The sequence below is a fragment of the Geotrypetes seraphini genome, chromosome 3 (genome assembly GCF_902459505.1).
Source record: "Geotrypetes seraphini chromosome 3, aGeoSer1.1, whole genome shotgun sequence".
Classification (NCBI taxonomy): domain Eukaryota; kingdom Metazoa; phylum Chordata; class Amphibia; order Gymnophiona; family Dermophiidae; genus Geotrypetes; species Geotrypetes seraphini.
In genome coordinates, this window is record NC_047086.1 from 390,228,889 (window position 1) to 390,248,513 (window position 19,625).

The 19,625-nt window shown below is 46.4% G+C and overlaps 1 protein-coding gene and 1 long non-coding RNA gene across 6 annotated transcripts in view; one reads left to right on the forward strand and one right to left on the reverse strand.

The window, feature by feature from the left end:
* The window catches only part of MTA3 (metastasis associated 1 family member 3), a 459,795-nt gene extending 455,388 nt beyond the window's left edge, over window positions 1–4,407 (reverse strand). For 3 of the 5 annotated variants that reach the window (XR_004538871.1, XM_033939006.1, XM_033939004.1), the window contains exon 1: window positions 4,006–4,097. Coding sequence is in view for 3 of the 5 variants with exons in the window: in XM_033939006.1 (XP_033794897.1) it covers window positions 4,006–4,084 (79 nt within the window). In the remaining 2 variants the exon portion in view is untranslated. Of the gene's footprint in view, window positions 1–3,380; window positions 3,400–4,005; window positions 4,098–4,134 lie in introns of those variants that run through there. The other 2 variants (XM_033939005.1, XM_033939007.1) reach the window with 2 other exon arrangements.
* Window positions 4,408–4,511: 104 nt separating this feature from the next.
* Window positions 4,512–19,625, forward strand: part of LOC117357843 — a 35,133-nt gene continuing 20,019 nt past the window's right edge. Inside the window, exon 1 of the long non-coding RNA XR_004538872.1 lies at window positions 4,512–4,671. This is a non-coding gene — a long non-coding RNA (uncharacterized LOC117357843). The remainder of the gene's footprint in view (window positions 4,672–19,625) is intronic.

Consider the following 19,625-nt stretch of genomic DNA (forward strand, 5'->3'; position numbering starts at 1 on the left):
TGGTTCCTCAGAAAAAATTGGAACCAACACACACAACCTCTGTCACACAGAGTCATAATGGACCAGAAAATCTGCAACAGCCTCGAGTGGTGGACACAGCAGCAGAATTTGTTCAAGGGCAGGCTCTTCCAGCAGCCACAACACCAACTGACACTCACCACAGATGCCTCAAAGCAGGGGTGGGGAGCCCATCTCCTCCACCTGAGAACCAAGGGCCCCTGGTCCCCATCCGAGGCCAAACAACACATCAACCTGCTAGAACTCAGGGCAATTGGGAATGCCCTACAAGCCTTTGCCCCCTGGATCTCCAACAAGACCGTACTGATTCAGACAGACAACCAGGTGGCAATGTTCTATATCAACAAGTAGGGAGGCACGGGCTCACTCACCCTCTGCAGAGAGGCCCACAAAATCTGGACATTCGCTTTAGCAATCAACACTCTCATCCAGGCCACCTACCTCCCGGGCCAGAACAACGCCCTGGCGGACAGCTTCAGCAGAAAGCTGGACCCCCACGAATGGTCCCTCCACCCGGAAGTAATCCAGGAACTCTTCCACAAGTGGGGCCTCCCAACAAGAGACCTCTTTGCAACGGAGGACAACAAAAAGTGCCCACAATTCTGCTCCAAAAGACCAGCACAATACAGCCAAACCAGGGACGCTTTTGCCATACATTGGGGAAAACACCTACTCTACGCTTTTCCCCCCATACCACTCATCCACAAAGCGCTCCAGAAGATCAGGCAAGAGGAAGCCTCAGTGATCTTCATCGCGCCCTACTGGCCGAGACAAGTGTGGTTCCCCTTCCTACATCGGCTGTCGACACAGTCGCCGATCAGCCTACCACTGCGACCGGACCTGATCACCCAGGACCAGGGACAAACACTGCATCCCAGTCTGAAAACTCTAGCACTTACAGCATGGATGTTGAAAGGCTAATCCTGGACCCTTTCCACATGTCAACAGGGGTGACTGAGGTACTACTAGCAGCCAGACGCCCGTCCACTAGAAAATCATACAGGCTCAAGTGGAAAAGATTCCACATATGGTGTGTTTCGAAAGGAGAAGACCCACTGAACTGCCAGGTCCCAACTGTACTCCAATACCTACTTAACCTATCCAAGACGGGCCTCAGAACATCCTCCATACGGGTCCACCTGAGCGCTATATCAGCATTCCACAGCCGCATTGAGGACAGGACCCTAGCCACACACCCGCTAGTGTCCAAGTTCATGAAAGGGCTTACAAATCTGCACCCCCCGGTCCACCGCCCGCCACCCGCGTGGGACCTGGGCATCATCCTCCACAGGCTAACAGCGCACCCCTTCGAGCCTTTGGAGGAGACGCCAATCAAATTCCTCACCTGGAAAGTAGTTTTTCTCATCGCCATCATATCAGCAAGATGCATTAGCGAGCTACAGGCCCTGGTGACATACCCACCATACACACAGATCCTTCATGATCATGCAGTGCTGAGAACTCACCCGAAGTTCCTACCAAAGGTAGTCTCACCTTTCCACATAAACCAAGCAATAGTAATTCCCTCCTGCTACCCAGGACCACATAACAACAGCACGGAACAACTCCTACACACTTTGGACTGCACCCGTGCACTCCGCCTATACATTCAACAAACACAATCCTGGCGAAAGGCAGTACAGCTGTTCGTCTCCTTTGATCCCAACAAACCAGGATCACCAGTGGGAAAACGCACTATTTCCAACTGGATCTCAAACTGCATCGCCTTCTGCTATGAGCAGGAGGGAGCATCCCTTGAAGAAAAGGCCACAGCACACCAACTAAGAGCCATGGCCGCTACATTGGCAAACCTCAGCAACACGCCACTCCAGGACATTTGCAGAGCAGCCACATGGTCTACCCCACACACCTTCACCAGACACTATTGCCTGGATCGCCCAATGCAGACCTCCAATAACTTTGACCTCAACATATTACGATTGGTGACCAAAACTGACACAGCAAAGGACACCAACACCTGAACTAGCTGATCAGGACTATTAGCCAAATCAGATAGAACAAACTGTCAGCAGATCATATTCTGCCATGTTAGCACAATTTGCACATGTTAGCACAATTTGCACTATTTGCACATGTTAGTACAAATTTGCACAGTTACTTGTTATAATCGCATCTGTTATTGAGATACATACTCTACCATGATGGTAAGAAAGAAAGTGTTGGTCCAGTTCTGAGGACCAAAATAAAGTTCCTATTGTTTACAACACATAACCTCTGACTGGTCTCAGTAATTGGGGTTTTATCTCTGTCCCTCACCTGACTTTTATGCAGCCTCACCCTACCGCAGCAAGGTAGCGGAGACGCAGAGGGGACCATCCCCTGATGGGGACCCCGTCCTCTTACACCCTCTGCCCCCCGCAGCTGGAGAGTCACCAAAAGTGGGACTGACTTATACTGCTTGTCCATGGAGAAAGCGAAGTTACTTACCTGTAATGGGAGTTCTCCATGGACAGCAGGATAAGTCAGCCACACTGACCCTCCCTCCTCCCCTAAGGGGTGACACTGCAATAAGACTCAAGCTATGGAAATCACTGGATTAAATGAGGGACAGCACAGGTATATATAGGGCTACCTGCACATGCTCAGATGAGGCTCCCAAAGCCTCACCTGAGCTCTAGGAGAGCAAATCCGAATTGGGGACGTAGATGACATCACCAAAAGTGTGGCTGACTTATCCTGCTGTCCACGGAGAACTCCCGTTACAGGTAAGTAACTTCGCTTTATTCAGGTACTCAAGCATTTTTCCTTGTCTGTCCCGGTGGGCTCACAATCTCCCTGGGGCAATGGGGGGATTAAGGAGCACAGGGTCACAAGGAGCAGTGTGGGGTTTTTTAACCCACAACCCCCAGGGTGCTTCATCACTAGTAGTATTCAAATCTAAACTATAAGCCCACTTTTTTAAAAACTGTTCTCAACTCTTAACTCCCACTCACTGCTGTCAGATACCTATACCCACTGTATCATTTCCTCTACCATAATCTCCCCATTAGCTGGTAAGCTCTTCTGAGCAGGGACTTTCTATTGTCTGTTAAAATGTACTGCGCTGCGTACGCCTTTCAGCGCTATAGAAAAAATAAAAAGTAGTAGCAGTAGCGCTGAGGCTGTAGCTTTAACCACTGTGCCACTCACTCCCCCTAATTTAAATGGACCTTTTTTTCTTAAGATATTTTCTGGGCCTCAAATATGTATAGATAAATATTAGGGTGTTATCCTTCCACATTACTCAAGACTTAAGGTAACCCTTTTATGTAGTTATCATCTCACCATCATTGAAATTGTGAAAAGGCCAAAGATGTCCCATCCAGGCCATGTGGCTAAATTAATGCAAACAAAAGAAATACCTCCTCGGCACAGCAGAAACCTTGATCAGTAATAATTTCAGTTTTCTGCCTGTATGGTATCTTCCTTGCTTTCTCCGAGTACGGTTGGTTTCTGGATTGTCAACCCTTTTTTATACTCGCATTAGGGCCCTGCAGTGAATGGCCTCATTATCCCGGTGCCATCATCAATCAGGAGCCGGTAATGATGAGGACAATGAGGAGGAGGAAGATGCCTCATGTTTGCTATCCCTTTCAACCAAGATGCCACAACTTGGCCAAGTGCGTTATGACAAGGGGAGAGAGGCAGAGAGAGAAACCTTTTTAGTCAGAAGAAAAAGTTCACAGCGTTGGGAGGAGAGGAAAAGGTAAAAAAAAAAAAAAAAAAGCTGGGAGCAAACTTTCCGCACAAGAGGGTGTATGTAAATAGCACGAGAGGCGGGCACGGATCTTCCTCCCCCCCCCCCACGCGCCATCGGGCCTGGTGGCGCTTCTCTTGGCCCTGCGTGTGCCCCCCCCCCTCGGAGGGGGGGGGTCGGCGTGGCGCTTTTCCACTTATTTCTGCAACGAATAAACGCGCCTTACTAATAATATCAACATTACCAACGGACTGAAAAATAAAACATTCCCCCGCACCCACGTTACGCACCGTCCGAGACCATTAACCGCACTGCTCCCACGCCGGCGCTAGACAGCTTCCTACATGGCCGCCGAGACTCCATCTTCATCTTATTAACAACACCCCCCCCCCCCCCCAAAAAAAAAACAAACAACATACCTCCGACTCGGTACATGTTAGCCGCCATATCTGCCCTCCTGGAATAGCGCGGGGGGGGGGGAGGGTAGGCTTTACAGGTGAAGGAAACGTAATGCGCAGAGGGCGCCAGAAGCGCAGGAGGAGGGAGCGCGAGGAGGATGCTGAGCGCAGCGTCCCGCTCCCCCTCACGGCCCCCGGCTGCGGGGACAGACGGACCAGCGAGTGGCGCCTCTTCCGCCCGAACGCGGCGGGGCTGGTGCCGAGCGTGACGTCACGCGGCCTCGACAATCTCCGGAGGGACTGGACGGCAAAGGGTTAAAAGGCGCGCGCGAGGCCGGGTTGGGGAGCATAGATCCCCCCTCCCTCCCCCACTCCGGACTTCTTTGGATGCTGCGCGTGCAGGTGGGAAGTAGGAGACGGGTTCGAGAGATATGGCGCCAACCGTGCCTAAATTGGTTCTTTGTGATCATCCCAAAGTGGGGAATTAAAACTTTCACTTTATGGTGGCCAACAATCTTTTAAAACAGAGCCAGCCAGCTTTCCAAATTTTTGACTAAGGTGAGTTATAATTCAGGCGTAAGTAAATTGCTCCCAATTCTAGTCAGTCATACAATTTGAGGTGTTCTACTTTCAGGAAATAGGTTAAGAGGTGAGGGATGTGCAGGACAAGGTTCTCATCACAACCTGACCCTATCTTTCTAATGCCACAAATTTATCACTGTCCCTGCGGGAACTCATTTTCCCATCCCCGCAAGTTCTGCCCCATTCCTGCAAGTTCTTTCCCCATCTACAAAATCCTTGAACGCGAGGCGTTAAGGCAGAGCTTGCAGGAATGAACATAAGAATTGCCGCTGCTGGGTCAGACCAGTGGTCCGCTCATGCGGTAGCCCCCAGGTCAAAGACCAGTGCTCTAAATGAGTCCAGCCTCACCTGCATACGTTCCAGTTTAGCAGGAACTTGTCCAACCTTGTCTTGAAACGCTGGAGGGTGTTCCAGTTTTCTACCACTCTCTGGGTGAAGAAGAACTTCCTTAAGTTTGTACGGAATCTATCCCCTTTCAACTTTAGAGAGTGCCCTCTCATTCTCCCTATCTTGGAGAGGGTGAACAATCTGTCTTTATCTGCTAAGTCTATTCCCTTCAGTATTTTGAATGTTTCGATCATGTCCCCTTTCAGTCTCCTCTTTTCAAGGAAGAAGAGGTCCAATGTCTCAAATCTCTCACTGTACGGCAACTCCTTAAGCCCCTTAACCATTTTAGTCGCTCTTCTCTGGACCCTTTTGAGTATTACCGTGTCCTTCTTCATGTATGGCAACCAGTGCTGGGCGCAGTACTCCAGGTGAGGGCGCACCATGTCCTGGTATAGCGGAATGATAACCTTCTCCAATCTGTTCATGATCCCTTTCTTTATCATTCCTAGCAATCTGTTCCCCCTTTTTGCTGCCGCTGCGCATTGCACGGATAGCTTCATCGACTTGTCCATCAGAACTCCCAAGTCTCTTTCCTGGGAGGTCTCTCCAAGTACCGCCCCGGACATCCTGTATTCGTGCATGAGATTTTTGTTACCAACATGCATCACTTTACACTTATCCACGTTGAACCTCATTTGCCATGTCGATGCCCATTTCTCGAGCTTGATTATGTCATGTTGCAGATCTTCGCAATCCTCCTGCTTCTTCACTACTCTGAATAACTTCGTATTGTCCACAAATTTAATCACCTCACTCGTTGTACCAATGTCCAGATCGTTTATAAAGATGTTGAAAAGCACAGGTCCAAGCACTGAGCCCTGCGGCACCCCACTGGTGATGCTCTTCCAGTCTGAGTATTGTCCATTTACCCCCACTCTCTGTTTCCTATGCTCCAGACAGTTTTTAATTCACGTGAGTATTTCACCCTCAATTCCATGGCTTGCAATTTTCCGAAGTAGTCGTTCATGCAGAACCTTGTCAAACGCCTTCTGAAAATCCAGATATACAATGTCGACCGGGTCGCCCTTGTCTATCTGCCTGTTTACTCCCTCGAAGAAGTGCAGCAAGTTTGTCAAACAAAATCTGCTTTTGCTGAAACTATGCTGGCTGGTCCTCATTTGACCGTGTCCGTCAAGGTGATCAATGATGCGGTCCTTTATCAGTGCCTCTGCCATCTTTCCTGGTACCGAGGTCAGACTCACCGGTCTGTAATTTCCGGGATCTCCCCTCGACCTTTTTAGAAGATCGGCGTAACATTCGCCGTCTTCCGGAATCTTTCCCGATTTGATCGACAGATTGGCCATTAGTTGAAGCAGTTCATCTATAGTCTCTTTCAGTTTCTTAATAACCCAGATGGATGCCATCCAGTCCCGGGGATTTATCGCTCTTAAGCCTATCGATCTACCTGAATACCTCTTCTAGACTGACCGTCAACCCTATCAGTTTCCCGTCTTCGTTTCCAGCATATAGCCTGATGGATGCTGTGTATATCCTCTTCGGTAAATACAGACGCAAAAAATGTGTTCAGTTTGTTGATGATTTCTTTGTCCTCCTTTAACACTCCCTTTATTCCATGGTCATCCAAAGGTCCCACCGCTTCCTTCGCGGGTCATTTCCCCTTAATATATTGAAAGAATGGCTTGAAGTTTTTCACCTCCTTGGCTATTTTTTCCTCGTAGTCGGACAGGCACAGCGACAAAACTCACAGGGACAGAACTGGGAAGCTGAGTTCCCGTGGGTACATTCTCTACATGATAAGACAGCTCACAGGAATTCATTCAACTGCCCAATAGCAAAGGTGTGGCACTCCCTATCGAAATTTACAAAAATCTAAAAACATGGAGCTCCTTTTACAAAGTTGTTTCTCCAAGCTAGTGGCGGAGAAAATAAAGGCGAAAGAGTTGGCATTTGTGAAATAAAAAAAAAAACAAGAAGAGGAGTGCAGAAAGGACTATAGGGTGAAACTGAAAGAAGCCAAGAGAGAGGTACATCTGGTGAAAGCGTAGGCGGAAGAACAAATGGCTAAAAATGTAAAAAAGGGAGACAAAATTTTTTCTGATATATTAGTGAAAGGAGGATGATGAAAAATGGAATTGCTAAACTAAAAGATGCTGGGAACCGATATGTGAAGAGTGATGAGGAAAAAGCAAACGTGCTAAACAAATACTTCTATTCTGTGTTCCTGGAGAAGGACTGAGATTGTCTGGCAAAGTAACACGAGAAAATGGAGTAGATCTGCGCTGTTCACGGAGGAAAGTGTTTATGAGCAACTTGAAAAACTGAAGGTGGACAAAGTGATGGGACCGGATGGGATCCATCCCAGGATACTGAGGGAGCTTAGAGAGGTTCTGGCGGGTCCTATTAAAGACTTGTTCAACAAATCTCTGGAGACAGGAGTGGTTCCTGAGGATTGGAGAATGGTGGGTGTGGTCCTTATTCACAAAAGTGGTCACAGAGATGAAGCGGGAAACTACAGGCCGGTGAGCCTCACTTTGGTTGTTGGAAACATAATGGAAGTTTTGCTGAAAGAAAGGATAGTGTTCTTCCTTGAATCTAATGGGTTACAGCAGGGGTGCCCAAAACGTCGATCGCGATTTACCGGTCGATCGCAAAGGCAACGCCGGTAGCTCGCATAGCCAATGTTCTCCCTAGCATTCCCCCGGTCACTGTCTCACCTTTAAAGTAGTGGAATTATGGCAGCCTGCAGAGCGAACGTAGCAGATTGCCGTCAGCCTCTGTAACACGTTCCCTCTGCCGCTGTCCCGCGCCCAACGTCAGAGGAGGTGTGGGACCACGGCAGAGGGAACGTGCTATAGAAGCTGATGGCAGCATGGTACGTTCGCTCTGCAGGCTGCCATAATGAACTTTCAACTGTGGTAGGCCCAGAGGGAAGAACGGAGGTGAGGGATCCAGTCTGAGAGAAGCAGCGGAGATAAGGTCCCACACGTCGGGGTAAAATTGGGCCCGTTGCGAGGGCCCCGGCAGGAGGGAGATTGCCTTAGAGACGCTGGATCGGGGAGGGGGGGGAAAGAGAAGAGACAAAAGGACCTTGAGGAGGGGCAGGAAAGCAGCCTTGAACAAAAAGGGAGTGGGAACATAAGGCAGATCCTGGACTACTAGATGGCTTAGAGAGGTTGAAACACTCTGAACCGAGGAGAGAGAGATGCCAGGCCCTAGGGAGGGGGGAAGACAAAGAGAGTGAGAGACACAAAGACCTGGACCAAAGATGGTAGGACTCAAAATGTTAGCAGAAGGAAGATAGAGAGGGAAAAACCTGAAACAAAGGGGAGGCAGAAGAGAGGGGCCAGATGTTGGACTATGGGATAGAAGAGACAGAAGGAGAGAGACCCTGAGGAAGAACAAAGAGTTGCAAGATCAGAACAGAGGAGGGAGACATGTTGCCAGTAGGGGTGGAGGAGAGAGAAAGAAAAGCTGGAAGGACAGAGAGAGATGTTGGTTGGGGAATGGAGCGAGGTCTGGAGGACAGAAGAGGTGCACTCGATATATATATATATATATATATATATATATAAATAAATATCGGGGTCTTTTACTAAGGCGCGCTAGCTGATTTAGCGTGCACTAAATGCTAACGCATCCATAGAATACAATGGGCGCACGCTAAATCGGCTAGCGCACCACAGTATAAGAGGGGGGTATATGTTTAGTATTTTTATTGTTGGTAGATCATTTTGACTTGGTCATTTTAAAAGTAGCTCGCAAGCCAAAAAAGTGTGAGCACCCCTGGGTTACAGGATCCGTGGCAACATGGCTTTACAAACGGTAAATCGTGCCAAATGAATCTGATTAAATTTTTTGATTGGGTGACCGGAGAGCTGGATCGAGGACATATGCTAGTTGTAATTTACTTAGATTTCAGCAAAGCCTTTGATACGGTTCCTCATAGGAGGCTCTTGAACAAACTTGAAGGGCTGAAGTTAGGATCCAAAATGGAGAACTGGATTAGAAACTAATTGACGGACAGACGCCAGAGGGTGGTGGTTAATGGAAGTTGCTCGGAGGAAGGAAAGGTGAGTAGTGGAGTCCCTCAGGGTTCGGTGCTGGGGCCAATCCTGTTCAATATGTTTGTGAGTGACATTGCTGAAGGGTTAGAAGGAAAAGTTTGCCTTTTTGCAGATGATACCAAGATTTGTAACAGAGTAGACACTGAAGAGGGAGTGGAAAATATGAAAAAGGATCTGCAAAAGTTAGAGGAATGGTCTAATGCCTGGCAACTAAAATTCAATGCAAAGAAATGCAGAGTAATGCATTTGGGGATTAATAATCGGAAGGAACTGGGAGGTGAGAAGCTGATAATGCATGGACGGGGAAAGGTATCTTGGGGTGATAGTGTCCGAAGATCTAAAGGCGAGAAAACAATGTGACAAGGCGGTGGTTGCTACCGGAAGGATGCTGGGTTGTATAAAGAGAGGCGTAGCCAGTAGAAGGAAGAAGGTGTTGATGCCCCTGTAAAGGTCATTGGTGAGGCCCCACTTGGAGTATTGTGTTCAGTTTTGGAGACCGTATTTGGCGAAGACTTAAAACAATCCAGAGGAGGGTGACGAAAATGATAGGAGGCTTGCGCCAGAAGACGTATGAGGAGAGATTGGCAGCCTTGAATATGTATACCCTAGAGGAAAGGAGGGACAGAGGAGATATGATTCAGACGTTCTAATAATTGAAGGGTATTAGCGTGAAACAAAATCTTTTCCAGAGAAAGGGAAATGGTAAAACCAGAGGACATAATTTGAGGTTGAGGGGTGGTAATTCAAGAGCAATGTTAGGAAATTCTACTTTACGGAGAGGGTGGTGGATGCCTGGAATGCATTCCTGAGTGAGGTGGTGGAGAGGAAAACGGTGACGGAGTTCAAAGAAGCGTGGGATGAACACAGAGAATTTACCACGGAGAGGGTGAACAGCCTGTCTTTATCTACTAAGTCTATTCCCTTCATTATCTTGAATGTTTCGATCATGTCCCATCTGTCTCCTCTTTTCAAAGAAGACGAGGCCCAGTTTCTTTAATTTCTCACTATACAGCAACTCCTCCAGCCCCTTAACCATTTTAGTCGCTCTTCTCTGGACCCTTTCGAGTAGTATTGTGTCCTTCATGTACGGCGACCAGTGGTGGATGCAGTATTCCAGGTTGGGGGCGTACCATGGCCCGGTAGAGCGGCATGATAGCCTTCTCCAATCTGTTTGTGATCCCCTTCTTAATCATTCCTAGCATTCTGTTCGCCCTTTTCACTGCCACCGCGCATTGCTTCATTGACTTATTGACCAGTACTCCCAAGCCACACAATTGCAGGATCTGCAGGGCAAGGAAGAGTACTATGGATCAATTTAGAAAGAGGTAATGGTGAATATATTTACATTGATGTGATATACAGGACTCCTTCACAGACAGAAAAAGTGAACAGAGATTTAATAGTAGACATTAGATATTTCTAAAAAAGGGAAAATTTTACTAAAAGTTGATTTTAACATGCTGGATGTTGATTGGAGTATCCCTGTTGTTGGGTCTTCTAGAAGTAGGGAGATCCTGGATTTTCTTCAAAGAGAATTGTTCCAGCAGTTGGTGATGGAACCCACATGGGATGGGGGGTCATACTGAACTCAGTGCTTAGAAACAGGGAAAGTATTTCTGATGTTACAGCGGGTGATCATCTGGCATCTAGTGATCCCTGCATGGTATGGTTTAATATTAAGATGGGTATAGAGAGGGCTCATTCAAATGCAAAGTTCTAGACTTTTTTAAAAAAAAAAAAAAACTTAACTTTTGGATGAAGTATTACATCAAGGAATTGTTCTCTGGATGGGAACATCTGGAAGGAGTGGAAATACAGTGGGCAAAACTGAAAGGAGTAATTGTAAGCACGACAAACCTTTTTGTGAGGCAAGAAAGTAAAAGTAAGAGGCAAAGAAGGCTGCTTTGGTTCTCAAAAGTAGTAGTTGAGAAGGTAAGGAATAAGAGGTTAGCTTTCATAAACTACAAAAGATCGCAGAAAGAGGAAGACAGGCAAAAATATTTGTAAAAGTTAAGAGGCTGGTCATGTAGTCAGGAAAGCAAAGATGCAAATGGAAGAAAAATTAGCTGACACAGTAAACGGGGAGACAAGACATTTTTTAGATAAATTAGTGATAGAAAGAATTGCAAAAGTGGCATTGTGAGACTCAAAGGTGATGGGGAAAAATATACAGTAAAACCTTGGATTTGCAAGTGTTTTGCAAGTAAGTTGGTTTGCAAGTGTTTTGCAAGACAAGCAAAACATTTTAATAAATTTTAACTTGATATACAAGCAATGTATTGCAATACAAGTACATACAGTATACACACATCACAACTGAGCCAATGGTTCTTCTCTCTCTGACGCTGCAGGAGTGTAGTGACTGTTCTAAATGAGCGAGGTTTTGCAATACGAGTATATACAGCAATACGAGTATATACAGTATACACACATCACAACTGAACCAATGGTTCTTCTCTATTTGTTTAGAACAGTCACTACACTCTTGCAATGTCAAAGTCTTGCAATACGAGTACATACAGTATACACATGTCACCATCACAACTGAGCCAATGGTTCTTTTCTCTGACGCTGAAGGAGTGTAGTGACTATTCTAAATGAACGAGGTTCTGCAATACAAGAACATATATTTTTTGTATTAAAGTTTTGGGGTTGAGGAACGAATCGTCTTGAGGTTTCCATTATTTCCTATGGGGAAATTCGCTTTGATATACGAGTGCTTTGGATTACAAGCATGCTTCTGGAACGAATTATGCTCGCAAACCGAGGTTTGACTGTATAGAAGTTGATAAAGAAAAGGCTGAATTGCTTAACAGATAGTTCTGTGTTAACGGCTGACTCGCTTGGAGCTGGACCGCAGAAGACAAACGTGAATATGGATGGAGGAGTGGTAGACCCTGATCGATTTTCAGAGGGATGTGTTCGTGAAGAGCTAGCTAAAATAAAAGTAGACAAAACGATGGGGTGTACATCTGAGGGTCCTGAAGGAACTTAGGGAAGTTCTGGTGGTTCCACTCACTGACCTTTTCAATGAGTCTCTAAAGTCGGGAGTGGTACCAGAGGACTGGAGAAGGATGGATGTGGTCTCTCTCCACAAAAGTGGAAGTAAGGAAGAAGTAGGGAATTACAGGCCGGTAAGTCTGACTTCTGTGGTAAGCAAATTAATAGAAATGCTTTTAAAACAGAATGGTGAAGTTTCTGGAATCCTGTGGATTACAGGACCAGAGGCAACATGGATTCACTAGAGGTAGGTCTTATCAGACAAATCTGATCAATTTCTTTGACTGGGTGACCATGGAATTAGAGGAAGTGCGCTAGATGTGGTGTATTTAGATTTTAGCAAAGCCTTTGACAGTGTTCCACACAGATGCCCTTGGGTTGGGTCCCAAAGTGACAGGCTGGGTCAAGAACTGGTTGAGTGGAAGGCAACAGAGGGTAGTAATCAATGGAGATCGGTATGAGGAAAGGGATTTTACCAGTAGTGTGCCTCGAGGTTCTGTTCTTGGGCCTGTTTTTTTAATAAACGATATTGTTGAAGGGCTGTCAGGTAAGATTTGCCACTTTGCAGATGATACCAAAATCTAAAATAAACTAAAACTTAACCTTATATGCCGGGTCTTCAACCAAAGGAAGCTCGACGCTGTTAACAATAAATTAAAAATCTGCAATAGAGTAGACACACAGGATGGTGTGAACAACATGAAGAAAGACCTGGCAAATCTTGAAGAATGATCTGAAATTGGGCAGTTAAAATTTAATGCTAAGAAATTCAGTCATACATTTGGGCTGCAAAAACCCGAGGGAATGGTACAGTTTATGGGATGAAGAACTTATGTGCATGACAGAAGAGTGGGACTTGGGTGTGATTGTATGTGATGATCTTAGGTGGCAAAACAGGTTGTAAAGGTGACAGCGAAAGCTAGAAGGATTCTAGGGTACATAGGGAGAGGTATGACCATTGGGAAAAAGGAGGTATTGATGCCCCTGTATAAGACTGGTGAGACCTCATTTAGAATATTGTGTACAATTCTGGAGGCCGTACCTTGAAAAAGATATAAAAAGGATGGAGCCAGTCCAGAGGAAGGCTATTAAAATGGTACGTGGTCTTCATCTTAAGACATATGGGGACAGACTTAAAGATCTCAATCTGTTTACTTTGGAGGAAAAGCAGGAGAGGGGAAATATTATAGAGACATTTAAATACCTACGTGATGTAAATGTGCATGAGTTGAGTCTCTTTCATTTGAAAGGAAGCTCTGGAATGAGAGGGCATAAGATGAAGTTAAGAGGTGATAAGCTCAGGAGTAATCTAATGAAATACGTTTTTACATAAAGGGTGGTAGATGCATGGAACAGTCTCCTGGAAGAGGTGGTGGAGACAATGACTGTGGGCTCCTTATACTAAGCTGCACTAGTGGTCTTAGCGCACGCTACATTGCCGCACGCGCTAACTCCTCCATAGAGCTGGCGTTAGTATTTTCTGCGTAGTGTGAGGATTAGCGCATGCTAATCTTCAGCGTGCGCTAAAAACTCTAGCGCAACTTAGTAAAAGGAGCCCTGTGTCTCAATACAAGAAAGCCTGGGATAGGCACGTGGGAGCTCTTAGAAAGAGGAGGAGATTTGGTTACTGTGGATGGGCAGACTAGATGGGCCATTTAGCCTTTATCTGCCATCATATTTCTATGTTTCTGTATATGGCTAATTTTGCCAAAATCTTTTGAACAATGCAACATCTGGTCCTCCACACATTCCAAACAGTTGAGTGAAGACATTCTATCTCTTGTCCTACTGATGATTCAATTAAAATGCATGCATTATTCTTTAGCCATTAAGTGGTATCAAGTGGTATCAAACACTAGTCCTTGGACTCATCTCCAGTACTCTACTCATCCAGTACTATGAGACTGACTTCAGCTTGCTGTTTGCCAGTTCCACAACCAAGTTTTGGGGCTCCGAGTAATCTCTCTTCTCCATTGCCAATGACAAGTACTGCGATTCCGTTGACCATTTCTTTACTTCCACTAATATCCAGGAGGAGTTTTACTGATCTCGTATAGCCATATCCAGATGTAAGGATATACTTATCAGAAAGCTAAATCTTTGGCACACTAACACACTCGCATAAAGTCCTTATAATCTGAATTATTCTTTATTAAATAAATATAGTGAATTTACAATTAGCAGGTTTCTCAGAGGTTGGAAGCCTCTGAGCACATGATTCTTGGTTTCAATGTGATGTAGAAATAGGGGGAGGTTTGAAGAACAAGAATGAGGAAAAGGTTCTTGTGTGAGGTCAGATGCTTATGGTGAATAGACTGTCCTATAATCAAAGTGGGGGGGGGCCATGTGTATCTGATGCAGACAGAATCATGAGTGACCTTGAACAAAGGGATAGAGAGGAGCACCCAAGGCAAGGGGAGGGGATGCAAGAGACCAAAAGGAACAGAGCTTAGTACCAGGTAACAAGGTCAAAGGTATAGAAATGACCAGGAAGTGAGACGTGAAACAAAGAAGTAAAAGCTTAGCTGAGAGGAAAAAGGAAGTCTTGTAGGAGGCAGACCACTAGAGACACAGCTTGTACAGATCAGTAGGGGTGGCTGCAGCATGTGTGAGACTACATTGCCCACAATGCCTAGCTCACATATCCTGGCAAGAAGTAGCTACAACAATAAAGTTCTGTGAAATTACTGAATTACATAAGGCTTATCTTGGAGCCCTGATGCAACTAGAGTAAGGCTGCCTGGGACAGAACAATGTGTTTTCCATCCCAGTGCAGCAGTAATGGAGTTTCTGTTGTTTTGTCAAGGAATTCATTCTTCAGCGAGCCTACCTCCTCACAGTTCTTGCATTGTAAACATCGGAGTGAGCTTCTTGACAATGTCATTTCATTTCAAGTGCTTTGGTAACAGCATCAGTGAAAAATGTGGCACCCTTGTCTGTAAAAATTGACACAATCTAATGCTCCAGCAACTTCAAGATGTGCAAGGATGTTCACTTTGGCTGTTTTGACTGAGAACTGGACAAGCTGTTCTGCTGACATCAAAGAGAATGTTACACTCCCAAGATGAAGTACGCCTACATACACCATCAGGACACTCCTAACTCCAGACAGCCTTGAAACGATCCTATTCCCATTTCTTACCAAACCTCTGGAACAGCCTACTTCCTCATATCAGAGCCCTTAAAGGACTTCTTAACTTTAGAAAAGTTGTAAAACCTACCTTTTTGCCTAGTCACTCCCTCAACCCTTCATCTGCATCAGTAAGTAATCCTGTATGAAGTTACTTATTTTTCACTCCATAAGACGCACTTTTTTCCACCCAAAAGTGAGTGGAAATATCGGTGCATCTTATACAGCAAAGATACTTTTTTATTTTAAAAAAAACCCACCCCATCCCCACCCGTCATACTTTCCTAAAGGCCCGCACCAAATATGGCTCTCCATAGCATCTGAGCGCCCAGCTGTCTTCTTGGCTTCCCACACAGTGTTGTCCAGATTCCCCCCTTTAAAGCTAATTAGGCTCGCAACGGGCGGGGGGGGGTCTTACCTCCAAGCTGCTTCCTGCACCCAATGAGAGAGGTGTCTTCCGCGCTATGACCGCCGCTGAGCTAATTACAGCAGTCTGCAGAGTGAACCTAGAAGGCTGCCATTGGCCTCTGAAGCACATTGTATCTGCCGCGGTTCCGCCCCTGATGTCAGAGAAGGTTTACTAGGTTTACTCTGCAGGCTGCCGTAATTAGCTCAGCGGCAGACACAACATTGGAAAACAGCCTCTCGACAGAAAAGGAGAGCTGTGTCCCCTGATATCCTGCCCCAGGTAGCGAGCAAGAAGAGCAACTGTTGGGGAGGCGATGAGAGCCTACCAACTCCGGAGCATGATTTGGACCCGAGCAGAAGCTGCAGCCCTGCACTCAGGGCTTCTGCCACCCATCCCAGCTCAACCCAGCACCATCTGGGAGGTGGACACAACGACCTCGCAGGAAGCAATGAAGGTAAGGCCCCACCCATCATGAGGGCCCCAGTGGGATGCTGGATCTGGACACTGGGGGAGAGAGACAGAAAGGGACCTTGAGGAGGGGCAGGAAACAGACTTAAAGACAGGGCAGTTGCTGGACTAGAGGGGGTAGAGAGGGGAGGACTCAAAATGTTAGCAGAAGGAAGATAGAGGGAGAAACCTGAAACAAAGGGGAAGCAGAAGAGAGGGGGGTAGATATTGGACTTGGGGGTGTATAGAGGGAAGAGAGAGAGAGACTGCAGAGAGGTGAAAAGATTCTGGACCAGGGAGGGAGGAAGAAAGGAGAGAGAAACAAAGAAAGACCTGGAAGAAAGCAGAACAAATGTTGGACATAGGGGGGGGAGGTTGGTAAACAGAAGAAAGACAGAGAGAGATAGAGACCTGGACCCAAAGGGGATGGGGCTGGATTGTGAAAGAAATGCTGGATGCACAGTCAGAAGGAAGTCCAACCAGAAATTAATTAAATCACTAGACAACAAAGGTAGAAAAAATTATTTTATTTTCAATTTAGTGATCGAAATGTGTCAGTTTTGAGAATTTATATCTGCTGTGTGTATATGAATAATGAAAGGAAAAAATTGCATTACAATTAGTAGAGCCTGGCAAGGAGTTTGGGATTGGGTGCAGAGCCTGGCAGAGAATGAGGGGGGCTGGGTGCAGAGCCTGGTATATGTTAGTACACAATTTGGTTTAGAATGGGATTTTTCTTGTTTTCCTACTCTAAATCTAGGGTGCGTCTTAGGTCAGGTGCGTCTTATGGAGCGAAAAATACGGTATTTTGCAACACACTGTATGTATGTTCAAATGATTTTTATTATTTCAACAAGAACAAGCAAATACAATGAGCATAGTCATCCAGGAAATATCATTGCAAGCACACACCCTCCCCCCCTCCCTTTCCCATCCCTCCCCACCCCAAGAGTCCAATGCCACAGGTGAGGGTAAACCTATTGATTCAAGAGTCTACTGCGAGCATACGGTGTGAGGTCCTGCCAGAAACATTCCCAGGTCTGACAAAATCTACGACCCGGCCCGTGATCCAAGTCTCCCACCAGTCTCCGCTCCAGCATAGCATGAATTATCATCAAGGCTCTCCATTGAGCATAGGAAGGGGGATCTCGGGACAACCAGATGGTGAGAATTGCTTTCTTCCCCATCAAGAGCACTCTAGTGACAAAAGCTGTCATTCCCTTGGGTTTATGCGTGGCTATATTATAATATCCAAATAATGCTCTCGGGTGCGGGAGCCAACGCCTCCCCCAAAGCATCGAAATATAATGTCTGAGATGGTTCCAAAACTGTTTAATTTTGGGACAAGTCCAAAGCATATGCCCCAAGGAAGCGTGAGCTTTAGCGCATTTCGGGCAAGAATGAGATGCAGTAATCCCCATCCGGGCTGCACGTTCCGGTGGAATATAGAGTCTTAGAACAATTTTCAACTGCATTTCCCAATGGGTAATATTAGGAGACACTTTCTGAATATTCTTCAGTACCCGCTTTAACTGCTGGGCCGTTAGCGTACACGGATCCCCACTACATGAAACCGAAGAGGAATCCTCTGTTGTGCAGAAAGACTAAAGAGTTCCGAAAGAGCCTCCCTACTGTCTTCCATTAAATGAATCACTGGGAGAGACTGAACATAATGTCGGATTTGGTAATATGCAAAAAGATCATTGGGCTGTAATTTAACAACACACTGTATGTAAACCCTATATTGTAACACTGTGAATGTAAACTGTAACCCATTCTGAGCTCTTTGGAGAGGATGGGATATAAATCTAAATAAAATCAGCATATGAATTTGAACAATTGTCAGTCAACTTCAGCAATATTTTTGGAATCAGATAATCCACCAGTCAGAGGGAAAGAAGTAGCACTTGGCTTTGTAGAACTACTTACAATGACATTTTCTGCCTCTAGTTTGGCTGCAAACTTACTAAATTGTTCTTCTTGTGCTCTCTTTTTCCTCCTTTGCAAGTACAATGTCAAATGCCAGCCATGCTACATGACTAAACATCTTGCCTCTGCATGATTAGAAATTTTCTGTCTTCTTCGATTTTCATTCTGACTAATGCATCACTGATAGCAACATCGTAAAGATGGACGAGACATTTGTTGAAGGCTTCTTGATTAGTTCATTGCCTCTGTGCCGGTTCTTTTTTAGCTTCTCATATTCATCATAAAGCTTCATCCATATGTGAATCCCAAGGTCTGTTCACTGATGTGGTATTCTTGGATGTTGCAAAATTTCCAAGACCTTGAACATGGCCTGATGAGCTGTCTCTTTCAAAAGCAGCTTTATCCCAGGACAAGCAGGCAGGTATTCTCACAAGTGGGTGACGTGATCCAACAGAGCCCTGATGCGGACGCCTCACAAGCAGACTTACTTGAAGAAACTCAAAGTTTCGAGTTGCCCGAACCGCGCATGCGCGAGTGCCTTCCTGCCCAGCACAGGGCGCGTCTCCTCAGTTCTTTTCCGCGGAGCCTAGAAGTCCGTCTTCGACTCTCTGCATGAAGTGTTTTCACTTATGCCTTCTTTTGTCCACGGTTTTGGGTTATTTTTCTCAGAATCGCTTTTTTTATTCGTTGTTTTCTTGTTTTCAAAAAAAAAAAAAAATTTCTTCCGTTCGTTCGACCGGGCAGGCCACGTGGCCGCAGCCCCGCAGCTTCGATCTTGCGGCGGAGCTTTTTCGGCCTATGTCCCGGCCTGCAACCGGCTTTAAAAGTGTTCCAAGTGCCAGCGCACGATTTCCCTGACGGACCATCATCGACGCTGTCTTCGGTGTCTCAGGCCTCAACATCTCCCGAAATTGTGCCGGCCTTGCTCAACACTTAAGTCTCGTGCTTTCAAGCGTCGTTGCATCCTGTGGGAGCAGCTTTTCAGCATGGAGTCTTCGATGGTGCTTCGCCCTCGACATCATCTGATGCTGTCCAGGCTTCCACAGCTTCTGCTCCGAGCCTTATCAAACCTGCCTCGTTTGTCTTCGATGCCTGCTGCAGTGCCTTCCTCTCTCTCTTCAGGTCAGATAGCACAGCAGTGCCCAAGGCTTCTAAGTCCAAGCACTCACACTGCCTCGAGGGAGCACGAAGCCCGTGTAGGTGGTCCCTTTGGAGACGCGGATCCATCCTTGCCGGCTTCGTTCCAGACCTTATTGGAGAAGCAATTCATTCAGCTCTTTACTACCATGGGGCCGAAGCTTCTCTCACAAATCCAGCCTGGGCATGCGGAGGTCTCCCACAAGGTCGAGTCGCCTCCTGTGCCTCAGTCGTACGCACACTCTCTACAGGGAGCAGAGTCTCTGCGAGTGTCTGGTCTGGCATCTCGGCATGCATCGCAAAGAGCAGAGTCTTTGCGCATGCCTCTGTTGGAACCCGTACACACGATGCAAGGAGCAGTCTTTGCGAGTGCCTCGAGGTTCTTCCACTCAACCGCCTCTGCTTCGTTCCATAGCCTCCAGCCCTATCCATTCTCTGGGGGCTTCGGCGGGGACACGCTGTCCTC